Below are 19,801 nucleotides of genomic sequence, written 5' to 3'. Positions count from 1 at the left end.
TATTTAAAATAAAACGTGTAAACAGACTGGCTGTCTTAGTCTAGCTGAATGAAATCTCCTGATAAAGGAGCGGTGTAAAAAATAACAAGATAACTGCTAGCATTCACGAACAAACATGCATGAGGACATACATACATAGTCTACACACTAGAGCCCTGCACGGGACTGTTTTTTTAATCCCGCTCCTGCTGAATTTCTGACCATTACCGCCGCTCCCGCTGTCTGTCTCTCTCACTCCTGCCCGCTAGCGCAATATTTTTGTCCAATCCCGCCAGCACCCGCAGATCCATTAACGGATATACTGTATGATGGAATAAGTTTATATGCATTAACTGTTTTATTCCAATAGAACAAGAACTAAATAAATAAAACAAATTCAACAAAAATCTCTCAAATTTGAATCGCAAATAAATATAAACTGAGCCCAAAAACTAACCAGATGTGCAAATATCTGCACAGTTATTAAAAAAGAACAATAACCAAATCTATACAACAAATGTTTAAATATCACATTGTTGTAAACAAACAAGAGCAGCTTAAAAACAGAAGAGAACCCTGAACCTTATTTCAAAGAAATACCATTTAAACTAGCTGAACATCACAATTTAATACAATGGCTCAGAACAAACACGAATATATAATACAAAATAAATGACATCAGTTGCATTCTCCATCCTGCCAAAAATCTTGGGACCCGTTGTCTATTTTTAGCCGCCCGCTCCCGCCCGCGGCAACCTTAAAACCGCCCGCTCTCGCAAGATTTCCGTTGGGTCCCGCGGGACCTGCGGGATCCCAGTCCCAAAGCAGGGCTCTACTACACGCCACAAAGTGTGGTTCTCCATAGTGACATGCAGTAGTTTCTAACCCTAGCACTTCTTCCGTATTCGGCTAATTTTCAGTTTTGCTTCGTGGTGTTTTTAATTAGCAACTGTTTTTTATGATCCATGCCACACAAATCCAAGCGAAAATAAAAGGGGGGAAAAATTAATATGTCATATGAATAAAAATAATAATAATATTGATTTGAATAGTTAGGTTTTTTCCTAGAGCTATTATTAATGACAAAATTGCTGTACTGTTGGTCTCTGTGTCCCATTGTAGGAATGTTGCAGTTGCTGGGTAAAATCTCCACTATGGATAGGGATCAGCAGTCAGACGCGGGATCACAAAGAATCGGTGTTAAAATGAAGATGAAGGAGTTTTCCATAGATGGCAGCAGCCAAGTGCGTCAAATGCATAGATTAGAAGAAGTATTTCAAAGACTGCGGAAAGACCCAAAGCGAAGTGATATCACACTGTCCAGCCTGTGCCTTGAAGCCTGGGGGGGGGGGGGGGGGCAGCTCCCGCACTTTAGCCACTCCAAGCCTAAACCTGATCTGCACAAGGAGGTCAAATTATCATGCGTGGTTCTGAATTATAATTACTGTAAAAATGTAAAAGAGTCATTTGTCAGGATGTAATGAAAGCGTTCATAGGGAAAACCATCACAAGGGGCTGTTAATGTATGAGTGAATTAAGCATGCAGATTGCTCCTGTTCTCTAGCTTTGCAGAACATCTTGTCTTGTGTTCCACCCTCCTGGGTTCTAACTATCCCCTTAACCGTGTTCTGGGCCAGGCTTCTCGCTCTGCTCTCAAGCTGTTCCTGGCTGTATCTACCTTTCCCAGAATGCCGTCTGCTCCCGCGGTACCCAAAGCACACAAGTCTTTATGTGGCACGGATGTTATCGATCTACGGCTTGACTCCATATCATGGGCTGTCCTTGAAGAGGGTGGGACACACAGTGACTCAGTGTAACATCTGATTCAACGTAATGGGTCTCCGTGAGGGAAAGAAGACATGCAGTTTAATGGAGTTAATTAGTTTCATTTGAATCTGTGGCCTGAAAGCCCAGCGTTGGGCGGGAGGGACATGATTAAGTGGTAAAGTGACTGATTAGACATGAAGGGGCAGGTGCTTTGCCTTTTGCAGTGGCATACACTGGGTGCCTTGTGAGCACTGTACAGCATTGCTGTCTGTGTTTTGAGAGGGATTTAGAGCTGTTAGTCAGGGGCATATACAGGGGCGGCGCCACTGATAACTGATTGGCCCCCGGAATATCCCTTACCCTGTCACTCACCAATTCAAAGCATATCATTGGCTATTGATAAGGTTGGCCCCTCTGATGTCTCTCGCCTTATAAAATCCCAGAATTGTCTCTGATGTGAGTAGAGGACGGAGAGGAAATGCACAAGAAGGGTAGTATCCCAATGGCACTTTGTTTCTGGTGGAAACGCTGAAATCTGTCAAAGAAATCTCTGTTTAATTCATTCGATGAGTGTTATGTTGTGGAGCATGATTGGCTGCCAGAAGATTGAAAGTGCTAGAGGTGATTTTGGTGACAGCCAAGGCTAGAAAGGTAAGCTATTAACTGCCATTGTACCACGTCCGCCAAGGGACTGGGCTGCAGTCATAGTACAGCAAAATGAAGCAGCATCTACCCACCCTGAAGCAGTAACTCTAACCTCCACAGGAGATGGAGGATCTCTGCTTGTTTCTTCGCTAAAGGTCCATTCCAGCTGATTTCAAATGTGTAAGATGCAAACATATACCCACCCTGCCCGGTTCGGCCCAGTTCTGCCCCATCAGGCGGTGGGTAGAGGGTAATTTATGGGCAGCTCATGTTCGCATTTTCCTCTAAACTAATCCCCCCCCCCCCCCACCCCATGCCGATCTCCCTGAATCGTCGATCACAGTTAAGTTCTGCGGTGAAGCGTCGCTTCCTGCTTCCTCACGTGTTACGATAATAAAGGCTATAAGTCAGTACGGCGGCGGTGTGCTGCCCGTCTCTGCTGGCATGAAAGCCAGCGTCGCACGGAGGCTTAAACTGTGAAATTGCACTAAAAGTGCAAACAGCTTCATCTGCTGTGGCTGTTATCGGTGCTCATTAAAAAGACATTAGCTAGATGATGAACTATGCAGGGTGATGAACAGCTCCCTCAACATGCTCCTCACTGTCAGCTCTCCGGAAGCTTCCGAACACACTCCCTCATGCCTTGGAAAGGGCGATATGGTGGTGGTGGGGGGGGGGGGGGGCACACTAACAGCGTGCTGAACGACAGAGCAAAGATTTCCTGCCTCCTAGGTGTGGAATCTATTTCTCCGCATAGACCAGTCCTAACTAGCTTGTTAACAACTGACTAACCTGCTATGTCCGGTGTGCTAACATCTAACTTTAGGTATAATTCATGCTGTTTAATGCCACCCGGAATCTCTGTGGATTCAGAAAAATGTTTGCTTAAGAAAAAAATGGAAGGTTCTCAGCCATCTCCTTTTAGATGGTTGGCATTAAGGCTGAATTTGTGGTTTGCATGCCTTTTATCCCAGGAAATACCAGGTTTTGTGGCACTGCAGGTGTTTGTGTTTGTTTTTGTGCAGTGTGCAGTGCGCAGGCGTGCAGTTTTGTGCTTTTTAACTTCAGTTTTGCCATCCGTCCATCCATCTATCTTCTGTCCTCTTATCCTGACCAGAGTCATAAGTCCAGTATTACCAATTGGAACTAATTTTCTAATTAATTGTTTAATGTACTATGAATTAATCATTCGTGCCACTTTATCCGTATCATATTTAACGGACATACGTGTGCGACGTGTGTGGGTTTATGGGTATGCGTGTGTGACTTTCAGCTGCGGCTGAAGAGAGGAAGCGAGAACGCAGGCTGAGCCAGTTTCCCTGGCAACACAGGGCCTGTTTGTGGGGGACTTGCGTGCGTGAGAGAGACGCCCCAGCATAAGGCGCTATAACCTGAGGACGCGATGTCCCCGCAGCAGTGTCATGTCAGCTCGCATCTCTGCATGCGGGTTTCGCATTATTCCTGCATGACTGCAAATGTCTGCTTTTTCTCCATTATGCTCTGTAAAACTGCCTGAAATGCGACATGTTATCTTGGGTAAGATACGTCTGAGTTTTAATTCCTATCCCGTTCCTTTGGGGATACGGATTTAATGACAGAGTGACATACCTACCCACCCCGCAGGGGATGGTCTTCTTATAAAAATAAGCATTCTGCCAGCCGGCCTGTTTCAAGTCTTGTGTAAGATCTTTCCCAAGTTTCTGAGAGATTGAAGTGATCAGTAGCTGAATTGCCTCAGAGGATTCGTTCGTTGAAACAGCTTTATTAAAAATGGCGCAGTTAAAAACTGGCTGCAGTGCATTTTTGAATCATTGGTGGTTTAAAGTCTGTTTTAAAAACAGGACGCTCATCCTTTTATTAATATATGGCATGGATCTCCCGTGAAGTTAAAAAGAGCTGCATGCCACGCTGCCTTGCTCATATCTGCTTGATGCGTGTTTATCTGTGAATATGAGGAAATCAGTCACAAAGTGCCCATTTTCCTGTGAAGCTCCCGCTGCGTATGCTGAGTGAGTGTGTCCGTGAGATACTTGCTGGTTTTTCACAAAAACACTCTGATGCCCTTTGCGTGAAAGTGACACCCCAATTTAACACCACGTGTGACCTGTCGCCGAGCTAATGTGTTTGACCCCACACGTGACGACCCTGTGTCTCTTCAAGGATACAAAGGATTTAAAAGCACTGTTGTCATTTATACAAGTACAAATACAATTACATTTTTGCTTGCGCCTCTCCCTTATACAACATAAAACAATGAAGAGCGGTAAATGGGAAATAAGAGAGTAGTGAGAACAATGACATACATGCAATATATACAGTATACAGACTATATACCTGCAATGACTACAATATACATGCAATATACATACATGCCGTACATTAATGATAACAAGGAGCCGGGATTACAGTGTGAACGACATGACGTTGGGTGACAGTGACATCATCCTCACCCGCCCGCTGCTGTTTCTAATGCCCCTTCAGATTTACCGACGCTGCTGGTTGGTATTCAAGAAATCCTCCAGCAAAGGTCCCCGACGCCTGGAGAAATACCCCGACGAGAAGTCGGCCTACATCAGAAGCTGCTCCAAGGTAGCGGCCCAGCGGTCCGGCACAGACCCCCACTGCTCCTCCGCTTTCCCGCTCCTTGTCTCCTTACATTTTTCCTTCCTAACTCCCACCCCACCCCACCCCCCCCACCCCCATTTCGGTCTTTTCTCTCTGTGAGTTAATCCCAGCTTTCCTATGGTCGCCGTCATTTGCAGCATCTCTCTCTCTTAGTCTCTCTCTCCCCATTTTCCCGGTCAGGTGACGGAGATTGGCGACGTGAAGGCCGTGACCAGGATCCCGCGGGAGACCAAGAAGCAGGCGGTGGCCATCGTCCTTCCGGACGATTCCACCCGCACCTTCACCTGCGACTCAGGTGAGTCGGAGAGGTTCAGCCCAGATGAGCTTCTGCCCTGCACCATAACAGGTCCTTCTCTCCTTCTGGACAGCCAACTGTCCTCCCAAAGAAAGTCAGCTCGCTTGATCCTGTTCCTGCTCCACGTCCTTTCCTAATTCAGGGGTGATTTACAGCATGTTTTACAAACAGCACCTTCGTTCTTTTTGTCGATATATGGCATCGGACTCCTGTGATGTTAAAAACAGCTGTATGCTGCAGGGCTTCTTATACTTGGTTGATGTGTGTTTATCTGTGAATGTTATGGCTCTTGCCTGTCTGTCTGTGGAAGGAACCATTCTTTCAGTCGCGGTCTGAGACAGACTATAAACTATCAATTTGTGAGCAGTTATATTTGAAAAATCCACTGTTCCACCCATGACTCAACCCTTCAAAGGATCAGCTGGAGATTCCTTCTGTTCCCCCTCAGAGCTTGAAGCAGAGGATTGGTTCAAGACCCTTTCAATCGAGTGTTTGGGAAACCGGCTCAACGACATCAGTCTGGGGGAGCCTGACCTGCTGGCTGCGGGTCTGCAGTGTGAGCATACGGGTGAGCGCCTGCGGCTGCATCTGCGGCTGCGCCTGCAGCCGTGCGGCGACCACATCCGTCTGACCGCCTGTTGTTTCTCTGTGTTTTTGCGGCAGAGCGCTTCAACGTGTTCTTACTACCCTGTCCCAACCTGGACATCTACGGCGAATGCACGATGCAGATCACGCACGAGAACATCTACCTGTGGGACATCCACAACCCCCGCACCAAGCTGGTCACATGGCCGCTCTGCTCGCTAAGGCGCTACGGCCGCGATGCCACCCGCTTCACGTTTGAGGCCGGCAGGTGAGGGAGTTGGGGGGGGGGGGGGGTGGTCCCTTCCTGTGTTTTCATGGTCGGGTTTTTTATGAAGCGCTAAGCTGACAGGCCAAGGTCAGGCCAGTAAAGCCCCTTCGATTGGGGAGGTGGGGAAGGACAGGCGAGCGCTTGACGGCTGCTGAGGCCTTGCGAGCCGCCCTGCCAGCCATCCCCAAGGTGATTTACACAAGCCAGAGTCACGGGGCGCAGGGACAGGAAGATTGAACAGATTAGGGGAAAGTCATTGCTTGACACACATGTCTTATCTCGTCCTTCTCTTTTCATTCTTAGTGATGAAAAGTAGACAGAATTCATTGCTCTGGCGGGGCATCCCTCAAAGGACAAAAGACTTGTGTGGCATTAGCTGGGAAAAAGGCAGTAATGCTACCTCCTGGTGGCAATTTTATGTACTACAGAAAATCGATTGCGATCATGTTAAAGTAGCTGTAGGCATAAGCTAGCCGGAGATACATCTATTATCATGATGAAATAGAATTTACTCCTCCGCTCCTTTTTCATTTTACAATGTTTTATGCACCAATTTTGCTCTGTAGTCTGTATGTCAGTAAAATGTGATTGAAATCGTTTTGTGAGCGTTTAGGGATACTTGTGTTTGGCTTATGTGTGTGCATATTGCTGAATTATTAGAGCGAGTGGGTGAGATCGGAGAGGTGCGTGTGGCCGTACTGAGCGCGCTGCCTCTGTGCTTGCCTCCAGGATGTGTGACAGTGGAGAGGGTCTCTACACCTTCCAGACTCGAGAGGGGGAGCAGATCTACCAGCGGGTCCACTCTGCCACACTGGCCATCGCCGAGCAGCACAAGAGAGTGCTGCTGGAGCTCGAGAAGAACAGCAGAGTAAGGCAGAAACACAGGAAGACCATGCAAACACAGGAAAACCACACAGAGACAGACAAACCGCACAGAGACAGAGAAACCGCACAAAAATAGACAAACCACACAAACACAGGAAATCCACACCAGTCATGCCATCATTGCGCCTCTGGGTGCTACCTCAGTATCAACACTAACCCGGCAGGAGGAAAGTGGTGATGGGGTGATGATTATTGTGATGTTTGAGGCAAGCGATGTTTTTCTCCCTCTCCACCTCCATCCTGTAGTTGCTGCTGAAGGGTTCAGAGGCCAGCTCCTACCCAAGCACCCCCACGGCTGTCCTGCCCCGGAGTGCATTCTGGCACCACATCACGGGTCCCCAGGGCAGCATGTGCTCTATTCCTGGTGTGTAGGGTGCAGGCCAGTCAGTCAACAAGCAACCGACACTTGAAACATTTTACATCTTACTGTTGTAATTCTAGTTTGTTTGATAACCTCAAGGGTGCAGCAACAGACCAAAGTAGCCTGATTATGACAGTTGTAGTAATCAGCCAATGAAATTCGATTTAACCTAATTATGACAGTTAAAGTAAACAGTCAATGAAATTCGATTTTGTATGAACAATGTCTGTCAGTGAGATTCACTAACTCTGAAAAAAGTAATCAAGAGGGAATTAAAAACAACAGAAGAGTTGTTGTAAGGCAGAATCTCCGCTTAGTGATTCTGTTCCTGTCACACTTCTTGTGATATACGTACAATCTCTCCCTCTCTCTGTCTCCAAGGGGACATGTTCAGCAGCCCACAGACAGACCCGGAAGCTGACATTCTCCCCACTCATTTTTCTACTGAACACCGTCACCAGTGCACCCCGGAGCACTATTCCTCCTACCCCAGCCAGTGAGGGGTGCCGCCCACCTTTTGCTAAGGCTCCGTGGACTGCGTTGCCATGCCAGTGAAGCGGGAGATGTTCCTTCATGCCCACAACAGGAGGAGCAGGCCGTCTGCTTCTGCTCCCTAAACAACTACATCCCCCAGCATCCTTCAGTGTGCTGAGGGAGTCCCACAGCCAGGTTGGGTGGTGTTGCGTGTGATCCTGGGGTTTGCTTAAGAGCAGTTTGGCCTCTTAATTTACCTGCATGCTCCCCTCACCTCCTAGTGAAAAACAGCTCAGCTGTGAGTATATGTTTGGCCATTGGCCACTGTGATGTTGACGAGGTTCACTTTAGCTCTAGAACATAGAACGAGGCTCACAACATCATCATTTTTCGGAGTGACTTGGGGAGATTATTATGAACTCTTCTACACATGCTCCTTTAAATCTGTGACTCTAATGTCTTCTTCCTGATGGGAATTCGTAGCAAATCAGCAGATGCAATAAGCAGCGCTGTTGCTAATGGTTGGGGTGCATGTTTCAGGAATGAAAGTAGCCAATAGCAAGGGGACCTTCCTCCACCTTCCAATGAGGAAGCGGAGGAGCAGTGATGTGAGTGGCTGCCGGTCTTTTGGATGGTTTGTAATTGGAAGGAACGTTACATCCTTTTACCTAGTGCTGTCTGAAACAGAACTTGGACTTCCTGTTTCCTGATACCTTTGGTACCCAGGTGAACGACAGCTGGCGTGATGCTCTTAGCTATAAGCTCTACTCTTTGGCAGGCCGGGCATTTGGCTTGGCATCTACACGATCTCCCCTAGGGAGAAACATGCTTTTAGTGGTCAGACTTTTGCAATTTTTGTTCATCTTTCACCTTGGGGAAATCAAGAATGACAGAATGAAGGACTACGCCATTTAAATGTAGTTTTACATTTTTTTCCATTGTTATTTGTGTCTAAACTATAAAAGGGAGACAGGACTTGTGGTTGTTTGCTTTGTATTTCTGTCATCTTGACTGTTACATTTTAAGAGAAAGTCTGGTCATAGACCAGTAGGTTCTTGAACTGATATTTGCACTTGTGAAGTGTGCATGAGAGAAGTGTGCATGAGAGAAGTGTGCATTTTGGGAATTCACTGGGGCATCTTTTCTTAAAGCCCTGTATAGCGATCCTGTTTTCCTTGAGGACACAGATGACCACACCGATTAAATCCTCACTTATTTCCAGCGAATATAGTCAAGTGTGCAGTGCAGTTTGACAGATGCAGAAGGTCGTAGATGATGGTGATGGACGGATCTGTCCTGTTTAGTGTCAGCTCATATCAGCTTGAATTCAACCGTTAAACACTCCAAAGGACTCTTTCCTGAAGGCTGCCTCACCCTGCATAAAGGAGTGTCACTGCACCCGGACTTACGTAAATTCTGGAGGAGCTGCAAAGACCAATTGATGCGTTGGGCTGCTTTAATAAACAACTTTAGCCAACCTGGAGCACAGTCTACATTATGCTTCATTCATCATTAGTCAGTTTTCACAACAATAAACAAAAGAAAAAACATTCTGTTGAAGCACAAGACCGAATGGACCAGACTGCCAGACATACTGTGGGAAAGATCTTGGTATTAGAAAGTGATGGCTGCGTTTCCATAGTAACACTTGCTGTATTGCTTCTGGAATTGCCTGGGATGACAAGGAGTATCACTCAGTGTCACCACAGCAGACCTCAAGACTAATTATACACTTATACCATCTGCTTGTCATTCAGTTGCTGTTATCATTAAGAAGGGCTAAAGTCTCGATAAACACATACATCTGTTCCCCAGGGGTTGTAAGGGTACACGCAGATTATTTACTGCCCTCTAGGGCTCTTGTAAATACACTACAGCTATTTATTTTAAATGGTATTTGTCCTGACGACCTGCTCTTCCAAGTGTGTGTGTGTGTGTGTGTGTGTGTGTGTGTGTGTGTTTGCGTGCATAAATAATGTGTACAGTTAGTGAGACTTAGGGTAAAGCTGAATTGTCCCATTTTGTTTTTTGTGGTCAAATACCTTGTTCCACAGTGTCTGGTTCCATGGAATTATTATACATTTTTGCTGGATTAGTGATAGTGGTGTTCCAGAATGTTCCCATCTAGGGAAAAGGTAAACAGAAAGGTCAGCAAAGGTCCAGTCAGCTGCCAGAAGGTCTATGATTTCAGGATGAATTATATTTCTGCCTTATCCATTGAAATATAACTATATCACCCCTCGTTTTAAGAGTAAGGGACTTACACCAAATATTGCCACCAAATAGTGCTGGTTTGATTTTTGTAAATAATAATAATAATAATAATAATAATAATAATAGAGTTTTGAAGCCTCATATCTTCGGGTGGAAATTGCAGCACTTAACTACCTTCCTTCTGTGCATTTTGTGAAAATCACCTTCATCAAGAGTCAAAATCCTGTAGACAGTGGATCCCGTGATCCAGGGCCAGAATGGAGATTTCACTTTCATTTTCCTTAGATTTTTCTCTGATTTTATTCTGCCTTTTCTGATTTTTTTTTGTGAAGTGACCAAGTTTTTCTTATTTAACGTTTTAATTCAAGGTCCTGCTGTATACTTGATGGTTTTTAAAATTGAGTTGAGGGTCAGTTTCTGCAGAGTAGGAATGGAACACGGACACTGCAGAAAAACATAATTAAAAATTTATTTTGTAAAAACTAGAAGGCAGATAAAATATTTGCATTAGGAACAGAGCTTTCGCACAATGTGCCCCGATGGGGGCATGCCCTGTGTCTGTTTGCTACTCGAGCAAACTGTGGGACTGACCAGATCGTTGAAGGCTCTGATATTGGGGAGATGTGCTCCTTTAGCTGAGAAGAAGCCATTGTGTCAGTCTGGGGTTATCCTTCTTCTGGCTGATGCTGGAAAAAGCTGCATATCTGTGGTTTTTCCTAGGATCTTTAGGTCGCATCTAGTAAAGTTCCAAACAAAATGTGATCATTTAGAAGGGTCAAGAGTGTTAACTTCAGCCAAGCATCTAATTCTACTTGTGGGTCAGATTACAGACATAGAGCCAAAGTGGATTAAACTATGGCGTCTTAATCCAATGAAACTTTTTATTTAAGATGTATCTCGGTGTGCACAGGGATGGTCCAGGGCTTGCTGTCAAACTCTGGAAGACCAGTGACTGTCCTGTATTACGCATGTTTCCATGGAGATGACCTTGCATGAATACATTCCGAAACTATGTGAGTCCCGTAACATTGATTGTTCAACGTTTTTGCATTTTTTCAATAAAAACGACAAAAATTGTTTCCGCATTTATTCATTTGTTGGAAAAGATTTTGGAGCAATTAGCCATAGTGACATTATAAAGTATTTTCTAACATCGCACAAACTGTCAGAATCTTACAGGAAAGGCTTATCTGAAAGCCAGTTCCAGGGATGTAAAGCTCACAGTGTATTGTCTTTGTATGTTCAGGGAAGGTGTGCAGACTCCACACACACAGAGCCGAGGCAGGATTCAGGACCCCAGTCCTTGATGTCATATGAGTTGTCACTAGGCAGGACTGTCTGCCTCCTGGGAATGATTAGGTTTGTTATAGAAATTACTTTATAACAGTGGCTCTCATGGTTACTGCTGAGATCAGGAATGCCATGGTGGATCTGAAGACGGACTGAGGAAAACAGAAAGAAAAAGGAGTGGAATGTGAAGGTAAGGTATGTAGTAACACACACCGTGACGTTTAGATCTGTGGCTGGCCAGCTGTAAGGAGTTTGCGCCAGAGCATTTAAGGAGTTCAGCTGTCTTTCTAAAATAACTGGCCAGCAAGCACATTTACATTCTGAGTCATACATATGTATCTTTTCCCTCATTTGGTATCGTTTATTGTGCAAGAGTGGCATTAAGCAGTGGGAGGATATCACCCCCTGCTGGCTGCACGAGATGTGAGCATCTGTCAGCTCACAGAAGCTGTCTGGCACAGCTAAGATACCCCTGCCAGTTTACGCCTTTCAGTTCCAGGAAGAGCACTCCAGTTAGTTCGTCTATTAGGGTTAAACTGTTAGAGTTGGCAAATAACATTAATGAGAGGTTGCTCAATGGGACACAAGAGTGAATTAAAGATCAGTACTCACTGACCATAGCAGTGGTCATATAAAGGACCAAAATGATAAATTTAATACTGAATTTATCATTTCTCAGCTTCACTGCATTGCTCAAATACTACTGTCATTTTTAGATTAACAGTGTTGGTCTAGTTTAATATATGCGCTCACTATTCCTTCTGGTTTTCCTGGTCATGGTCATAGGGGGTACTATCACAGACAGCACTGGCTACAGGGCTGGGGTACATGCTGGACAGGGTGCCACTCCTTCACATAACACACACTATGGGCAACTGAGAAACACCAGTTCATCAAACTGCATCTTTGAATGGCGGAAAAAAAACTGCACAAGAATCTACAACCTACTGAACCAGCTGGCCACTTGTTTAACATGCGACTATAATAGATTAGTACTTGCAGTTAATTAGTTTATAAACGTTTATGGCATTATTTTATGGCCATGTGTTTTGCATGTAAGACCTATAAATTATTTACAACTGTTTTTTTTTTTTTATTGTAACCTGCACAGTTGTAACGTTCCTGGAATATCTTATTCCATAGTTACTGTTTTTCTAGGTATCATCATGTACTTTAGTGATGTACTTTTTATGACCAGTGATTGATGTGACAGAGTAACCCAATCAATAAGCAATTCATATATCTGTGATTTAGGAAAAACACCTCCTGAATCCACAGAGGTAACACACCCCCAAGCCGCCAGAGGGCACTCTTACCATTTTATATAGTCTGCTGATAATTATATGCCTTTAATACACACTTCTGTTTAAGGTAAATAAGTTAAAAAGGGGAGTTGTGGAGGGGTGGGGGAAGGTTTGGTCTGAAGTATTGGAGGAGGGATTATCACTGGAGTGATATATTTACATTTCTTTCATTTGTAGATTTTTTTATGTGTGAATTTTGTGTTCATTTATGGGTTTTTTTTTTGTTACTGTAAATCTGGTGAAACTTACCGTCAAGTAGAACAGTTTTGGACTTAAATTTGTAATTTTTCATACAATATATTGTATTTTCAAAATGTTTTTTATTGCTGCGAGGACTATCCCCATTAGGGAAACGGTGCATAACTAGCCTTCACCCTGGGGAAGATGGTGGTAGTGCTATCGTTTGACAACCAGAAGGTTGCAGGTTCAAGCCCTGGTTCCTCCTGTCCCCATCAAAATGGGGCCTTGAGCAAGACCCTAAACCCCAAATTGCTTCTAGTGTGTAGGTTGGCACCTTGCATGGAAGCCTTCGCCACCGGAGTGTGTGTGTGGCATAAAATGTAAAGTGCTTTGAGTACTTGTACGAATAGAAACGCGTTATATAAATGCAGTCCATTTACCCTGGGCAGAAAATGCATTGTTTGTACAGTATGCCTTAGTGACAGAGTACCAATTTCAGAGGGTATTAACTTGAAAAATATGCAATGAAATACCTCATAATAATGTCTGAACATTCAAACACAGCATACAATTCAGTTTGCAAATTTAAACAATTTTATCTAAAAAGGACAGTTTAATTTCAGAGCCAATGGCCGTGTGACAAAAAACATTTGAATTATTATTATTTTCTTAGTAAGATGAAACGCCGAAAACATTCCTGGAGCCTTCAATTTAGCGTACACAGTGCCCTCTACAGGATTCTGTCGAAACAGCATCCCCGTCAGCCTCGTTTGCAGAATGTACGCATTTTTTTCCAGCATACGTTTTTCTTTATAAATCCCAAAATCTCCTTAGAAATGTAACAAATGTTATGAATGAAGCATTTATAAATGAGTTCCCCAATTAATGCGTTTACATGGCTAGCTCTGTAATTGCATTATTAAAATCACATGAAAACATCTTAATTGCATCAAGGCACGTAAACGTAGTCACATGACAAAAGATAACTTCGTGACTTAGCGAACTCATGTTCTTCATCTCCTCTGTATGGACCATAGAGCTGTGTATCGGAGAGTCTGGCGACACGCTACGTTTCAAGATAGAGAATATAATTCAATATGCTGCTATATTTTGCAATTTTTAAAATCTGATCTCAGGAAAACTTGTCAAGGTATAAAAAGCACACCGCCATGAAATCTGAGTACAAATGTTTGCTTTTTTTAACGCAACCATAATAGAGGGGTCTGCATTTATCACAGTCCCTGTAAAAATCTAACATCATAGCACCATAACTACTGCGGATTCAGCCAACGGCGGCAACGTCACTAGTCAGCAGTGTTGTGCAGGTTACTGGAAATTACTACTCATCAATTACCGCATATAAATGTACTTTTAATACGGGTGGGATTGGACCATGTGTCTGCCAGGAGTTTCGACGTGTGGTGGGTGCAAATGGTCGGTGGCGATGTTTCTGCAACACAGATGTTTGCTGATGGGTTTTCAAGCATCGCGGAGACATAGTGCCAATGCATGTGTGCTCTCTGGCTAGTTATATTATTTCAGTGTTGCAGCTATGACAGTGCCAGACAATACAACCGTCTAATTGTATCTATCAGCGTACCTACAATACCACCCATTCATTGCGCCATGGTGAGGTCGGGTGGCGTTACATCATAAACGGGAAATTAAGGGAACATGCTGCCTTTATCCATTAATATTTTCACGCAAGACAAAGGTAAAGAGTGCATTTAAATTTCAGCACCTTCCGTGTTTTTTAATGGCAATTAGTTACATTACTCCTTATAGACAAAAGTAGTGGGGTTATAGTAACGCCTTACTACCAACACTGCAAGGTTTGCTAATGCTAACGTTAGCAGTACAGCCTTATGCTACTTCCTCTCAGAATCAGAATGGACTTTATTGCCAAATGTTGAGCAGGTTTACAACATCAGGAAATTGCTGCGGTGTTCAGTGCGATATCCTCGCAAGATAAGATAGCGTTACCGTCACTGTGCAAATACAATAAGATGTCTTTGGAGCAAGCCTGTCGACGCCATGTTAAGGATAAAAGTACAAGTAAAAGACAATATGAAATAAAAGAAATATACAACAACAGGAAAGAAAAAAAAATGCTGGTACTGGAAGCAAAGAAACCAGTAAAACACTGTCAGTGGAACATTGGAGAGCTCGGAGCAGCTGCGAATGTGCCGCCATCATTGTTCATAATTCTTCAGTTTACGTTGCTACAGTGGAAGAGTGAAATGGCTGAAGATGAATTACAGCACTGCTGTCTAACGGTCCGGGGGTCAGACAGAGCAGAAAATAAACCACCGCGGGAACCTTTGCATGTAAACTATTAATTAGAATCTGTACCTTTAGGACAAAACACAACATGGCAATAAGTGTATCGACATATCCCTAGATTCTTAGGAATATTAGCAATACATAAAAATTTCCAAGTGGCTAAATATTTAGTTGTAAATGAAAACCACGAGTGAGATAAAAACGTCCCCTCGTCATTCCCCTGCATCAAATCCCCCACTGATTGAATGGGTCGCTTAATTATCGCTATGAATTCTGGGAGTCTGTGAAACGTCACGACCGCAGCTCTCGCGTTACTTGCTACCAGGAAGGAGTTCTATTCAAATACTTTAATAAATTTATATATATATATCAATCAATCAATTAATTAATTAAACAGACACGAACTGTAGTGTGTCATTCTACATCTTGTGTTGATAATAAATCGATATTCCGTAAACATTCGATATACGGCCCAGCCACAATTGGTCCGTTTTGTCACCTGGAAACTTAGCAACTGTGTTGTAAGCGAATCTGCAGCGCTTTTATGTTTTTAAAGGTGTCTTCTAAATTTACGCTGCTTCTATTATCTTTCCGCGCTTTTGTCAATATATATCGTGTGTCTTGTCATTTGATTGAAGTGTTTGAAGACTTTGCAGCGTGCTGGCACTAATCGGCCACCGTATCTTAGCAACCGCATCATAACAATTTGAATTTCATTTAGAGTTTTGATTTGAACATTCAAAGCAGCTCAGATTTTCAGTTTCCCAGCAAGATATACGACGCGAAAGATGTCTGCCTTGAACGCGACTGTCTACCTCCAGAGAATTGACTCGTTCCTGCCAAATGGGGCCGTCAGTGTCCGGATTGCTCCGGAAGACATCCCCGGTTCAGTCAGCCATGGTAAGGACGGCAAAATGATGCCCATAATATCTCAGTACTCGAAGAATGAAAGTCAGAATAGGGTTGACTGGTCTTGAATCTTGCAGTCTGTGATAACTATCTTATCCTAACTCGGAACTAAATGTCTTAGGATACTAAATAATAAAATGGTTCACCTTTAGCCCAACAGCGATTTGTTACCATGAAGCAGTAAAAAATACGGGGCTCTTTTCGGCATGTCTACTGTACTGTATAACGAAATCAGTAAAATCTGTGGCTGAGACGTGTTTGAACAAACATCAAATGCTAAGGTAACAGGTGAATATGTCCCCCACATTGCCAAAAGCCAGCCAACGTGAGTAACCCCCTTCCTTCGGCTGTGCCTAAATTCTCGTCTAAATACGCCCATTTATTCACTTGCAGGGTGTTACATTGAGATGGCGCTTTCTTTACAAAAACACATTTAATAACACAAGTACAAGTATCAACGAGAATCGTTTGGTAGCCATTAGCAAGCTTCTGGCATAATTCTAGCGGAATGTTTGATCACTCTTCTTTGCAGAATTTCTAGTTCATTTAAACTAGTTGGGGTCCTGGCACGGACCCACAAATTTTCAATAGGGTTGAGATCGGGGGTACTTCACAAAGCAGGATTTCTTGCTTTGCCGAATAACTTGTTGGAGTTAAAGTACACCTCTGGGACCCGGGTTCGAGTCTCCGCCTGGGTCACATGTGTGTGGAGTTTGCATGTTCTCCCCATGTCGTCGTGGGGTTTCCTCCGGGTACTCCGATTTCCCCCCACAGTCCAAAAACATGCTGAGGCTAATTGGAGTTGCCAAATTGCCCGTAGGTGTGCATGTCAGAGTGAATGGTGTGTGAGTGTGCTCTGCGATAGGCTGGCCCCCCATCCTGGGTTGTTTCCTGCCCCGTGCCTATTGCTTCCGGGATAGGCTCTGGACCCCCCGTCACCCAGTTGGATAAGCGGTTTGGAAAATGGATGGATGGATGGATTATGTGGCTTTTACAATCTGTTTTGAAAGTGATTTATCAAAATGACTTATTTCAGTTTCGACTGTCTTATTAGCAGTTTTTGTGTCAATATGTAGGTATGTGCAAAATGGCCCCTGAAAATGTAATGTGAGTGAGATTGAAGCATTTAGTCATTGATTGCATTTTGAATGAAAGCAAAGTGAAATGCTTAACAATTTAGCCCACATAAGTAAATATTGTGGTGACTGCATGAAGAGTTTTGTCTTAGCAATGGAAAAAAAACTGTAAAATTCACACTGCCTTTCCAAACTGATTGGTGTGAAGAGCAGTGACAGACAGTCCAGACTGATGGGCCATTGACAGTATGCAAAGGTGACTCCAAAGTCACTTCAAAGTTGTAACACTTTAGTAATCAAATCTCATACAATTTTTTGAATCTCTCATTCACCTTTGTGTAGCCATCCCCTATATCTGTAAGCTTCGGAGCTCAAGTCTAGGCTAGAAATATTTATAATGTGATATTTTACAATTTGTCAGCACCACTGAAAATAGGTTTTTGAAAAGTGTATGTTTAAAGTAGATTTTAACAACAAAAAAAAAATGACATTCTAAATGTTCTCAGATTATTAGTGCTGAGTTTGTGCTGAATAAAAGCATTTGTAGCACTTTGGGATAAATATTTTTTAGATAGGTGAAATATTTAACAGTTTTTCTGAATTGCTGAAGTATTGAAAATCATTTTGGGAACAAAACTGCCGATTGCCAAAAGTCATTTATTGAATCAGTCACTTGTTTGGTGAAACTTTAAACCATGCTCACCTAGTTAGACACAATTTTCAGATCTCAGTCATCCTTTTTGCAAAATTCAAAACACATTCTCATTCATCAAAACACATTTTGAGCTATGGTGAACTTTGATGCAAAATAGAAAACACAGGCCGCAGAGGTTAAGCGCAGCCCACACACAGTAGTCATTGACTCAAAACTGTTCACACATATTTCTAAACATTTGAAGAAGCCAAAGAGTGACTAGAACATAGAATACGTGCCATAGAAGGATAGGAGTTGCATTTTGAAGTCAAGGTACAAAAGGGTCACACAGAGGATTCTTTCTGCATCACTCAACAAGGGATAGCATCACTAGTCCCAGCACTGAGACATGGTGATGAGGCAGAATGAATATTCTTCTGTGACTCTGGCTTGGCAGTAGCACATTTTACTGTAATATGCCTCTCGTTTGGTTACTTTATGGATTAGTTTTTTATAGTAACTTTTCTAGAGTACTATGTATGGCAAACGTTACATATTACAGTTTTTCTTGTTGTTTACGCACAATTACTTGTACTTGAGACACAATGACTCCAACCCCCTGAACCAATTCTGCTAAACTACAAGCACAATTCCTGCTTTACACTCAAATTGCATTTTTAAAACACACTTTTTTCAAAACACTACACACAATTCTCTGCATTTGGCACAATTTCCATGAAGAAAATCTCTTGTTTTCACAAGGAACACACTGTCATTCAAAATTGTAAAGTCAGTTGCCCTACTTTGCATACTAACTCATCACATAATTGTAATTTAGAAATCAGAGCTTTATAAAAGGCCAACAGGTGAGCTCTTCTGTTTTGGAGCAATGGATGCCAACGTTGGAAACAGAGGCAGAGCCAGAGGAGTGAGAGTAAGAGGAGGAGGACGGGGAGCACGAGGAAGGCCAAAGAAAGTAATCTCTCATGAGATCAAAGCCACTTTGGTTGACCATGTGATCAACCATGGTCTAACAATGAGGGAGGCTGGGCAAAGAGAGTTGAAGTCTCTTGATGGCTGGATTCCCCATGCTAGGTGATATTTCCCCCGCTGCTTGGCCAGGGCAAACATTGCTTGTGATGTGGATGAGGTGCTGTGGCCAGACCGAAACAGAAGGGAGGATGCAGCGGAGTTGTTTTTTTTTTTTTTTACTGTAACTGTATTCAGTAAATTCTTGGAATATAAATTCAAAAAAAGGCTTACAGTAAGTCACTATGATGAATGAAGAAGTGGTCATAGTGTTTTACATTAAGCACTTCAGTAATCAACTGGTTCTTATAAATGTCTTCATATGATGGTTTGTGTGTCATTTGAAAACAAAATACCATTTTGAGAATAAATTACATTGTTATGAACGTAAAGTTTCATTTTGCAAGAGAATTGAAGGGTTCTGCCCATTGTGTGTGTGTTTTTTGATTTGTGTGTAGAGTTATGACAATACGGGGCATGCTTTCAGAAAATGTGTATAAACAATTGGGAAAAACTGTAATTATCAGTCATAACTGTATACAAATATTTTTGGTAGACGACCATAATTTTTTTTTATTATTATAGTCTTGCGGTTTCTCATTTACATGTCAACAACAGTTTTGACTGGTACTGTTTTCATTTTTTGCTGTAGAGTGCTATGACTGTTCAGTAGTGTACCTTTAACCAACTGACTTGAGATGCATGATCTGAAAACAGTGTTTGCTTTTGAGCAAAGATAATATAGTTTTGAGAAGATTGTTTGATTTTGCAAGACAAGTGTAAGGTTTTGTGAGTTTAGCTTGAATTTTAGAGTTTGTGCTTAGTGGTTTGATTAAAGGAGATGAGATTTTAGGACATGTGTTTTAGCAATTCAGAAAAACAGTAAAATGTCAAGGCCTGTCAGACTACTTTGAAAGTGGGTGAGAGGCCTCAGACTCCATATCTGGTACTATGACAAAAAATCCCAATCTATCTATCTAGTGCTGCTTCATTATTCC

At 43.0% G+C, this 19,801-nt stretch overlaps 2 protein-coding genes across 14 annotated transcripts in view; both read left to right on the top strand.

Moving 5' to 3' along the window:
* The window catches only part of LOC125751476 (docking protein 4-like), a 74,644-nt gene extending 63,469 nt beyond the window's left edge, over nt 1-11,175 (top strand). For all 7 annotated transcript variants that reach the window (XM_049030337.1, XM_049030338.1, XM_049030336.1 and 4 more), the window contains 7 exons: nt 4,873-4,980; nt 5,197-5,311; nt 5,760-5,879; nt 5,975-6,164; nt 6,894-7,032; nt 7,296-7,413; nt 7,792-11,175. In XM_049030337.1, coding sequence (XP_048886294.1) covers nt 4,873-4,980; nt 5,197-5,311; nt 5,760-5,879; nt 5,975-6,164; nt 6,894-7,032; nt 7,296-7,413; nt 7,792-7,910 — 909 coding nt within the window. In that variant the 3' untranslated portion in view covers nt 7,911-11,175. The remainder of the gene's footprint in view (nt 1-4,872; nt 4,981-5,196; nt 5,312-5,759; nt 5,880-5,974; nt 6,165-6,893; nt 7,033-7,295; nt 7,414-7,791) is intronic.
* A 4,751-nt stretch (nt 11,176-15,926) lies between these two features.
* Nucleotides 15,927-19,801, top strand: part of LOC125751473 (uncharacterized) — a 63,841-nt gene continuing 59,966 nt past the window's right edge. For 6 of the 7 annotated variants that reach the window (XR_007400628.1, XR_007400629.1, XR_007400622.1 and 3 more), the window contains exon 1: nt 15,927-16,055. Coding sequence is in view for 1 of the 7 variants with exons in the window: in XM_049030329.1 (XP_048886286.1) it covers nt 15,944-16,055 (112 nt within the window). In the remaining 6 variants the exon portion in view is untranslated. The remainder of the gene's footprint in view (nt 16,056-19,801) is intronic. The other variant, XM_049030329.1, reaches the window with a different exon arrangement.

This window comes from Brienomyrus brachyistius, chromosome 11, assembly GCF_023856365.1.
Source record: "Brienomyrus brachyistius isolate T26 chromosome 11, BBRACH_0.4, whole genome shotgun sequence".
Taxonomy (NCBI): domain Eukaryota; kingdom Metazoa; phylum Chordata; class Actinopteri; order Osteoglossiformes; family Mormyridae; genus Brienomyrus; species Brienomyrus brachyistius.
This window is presented reverse-complemented; position numbering and strand designations above follow the sequence as displayed.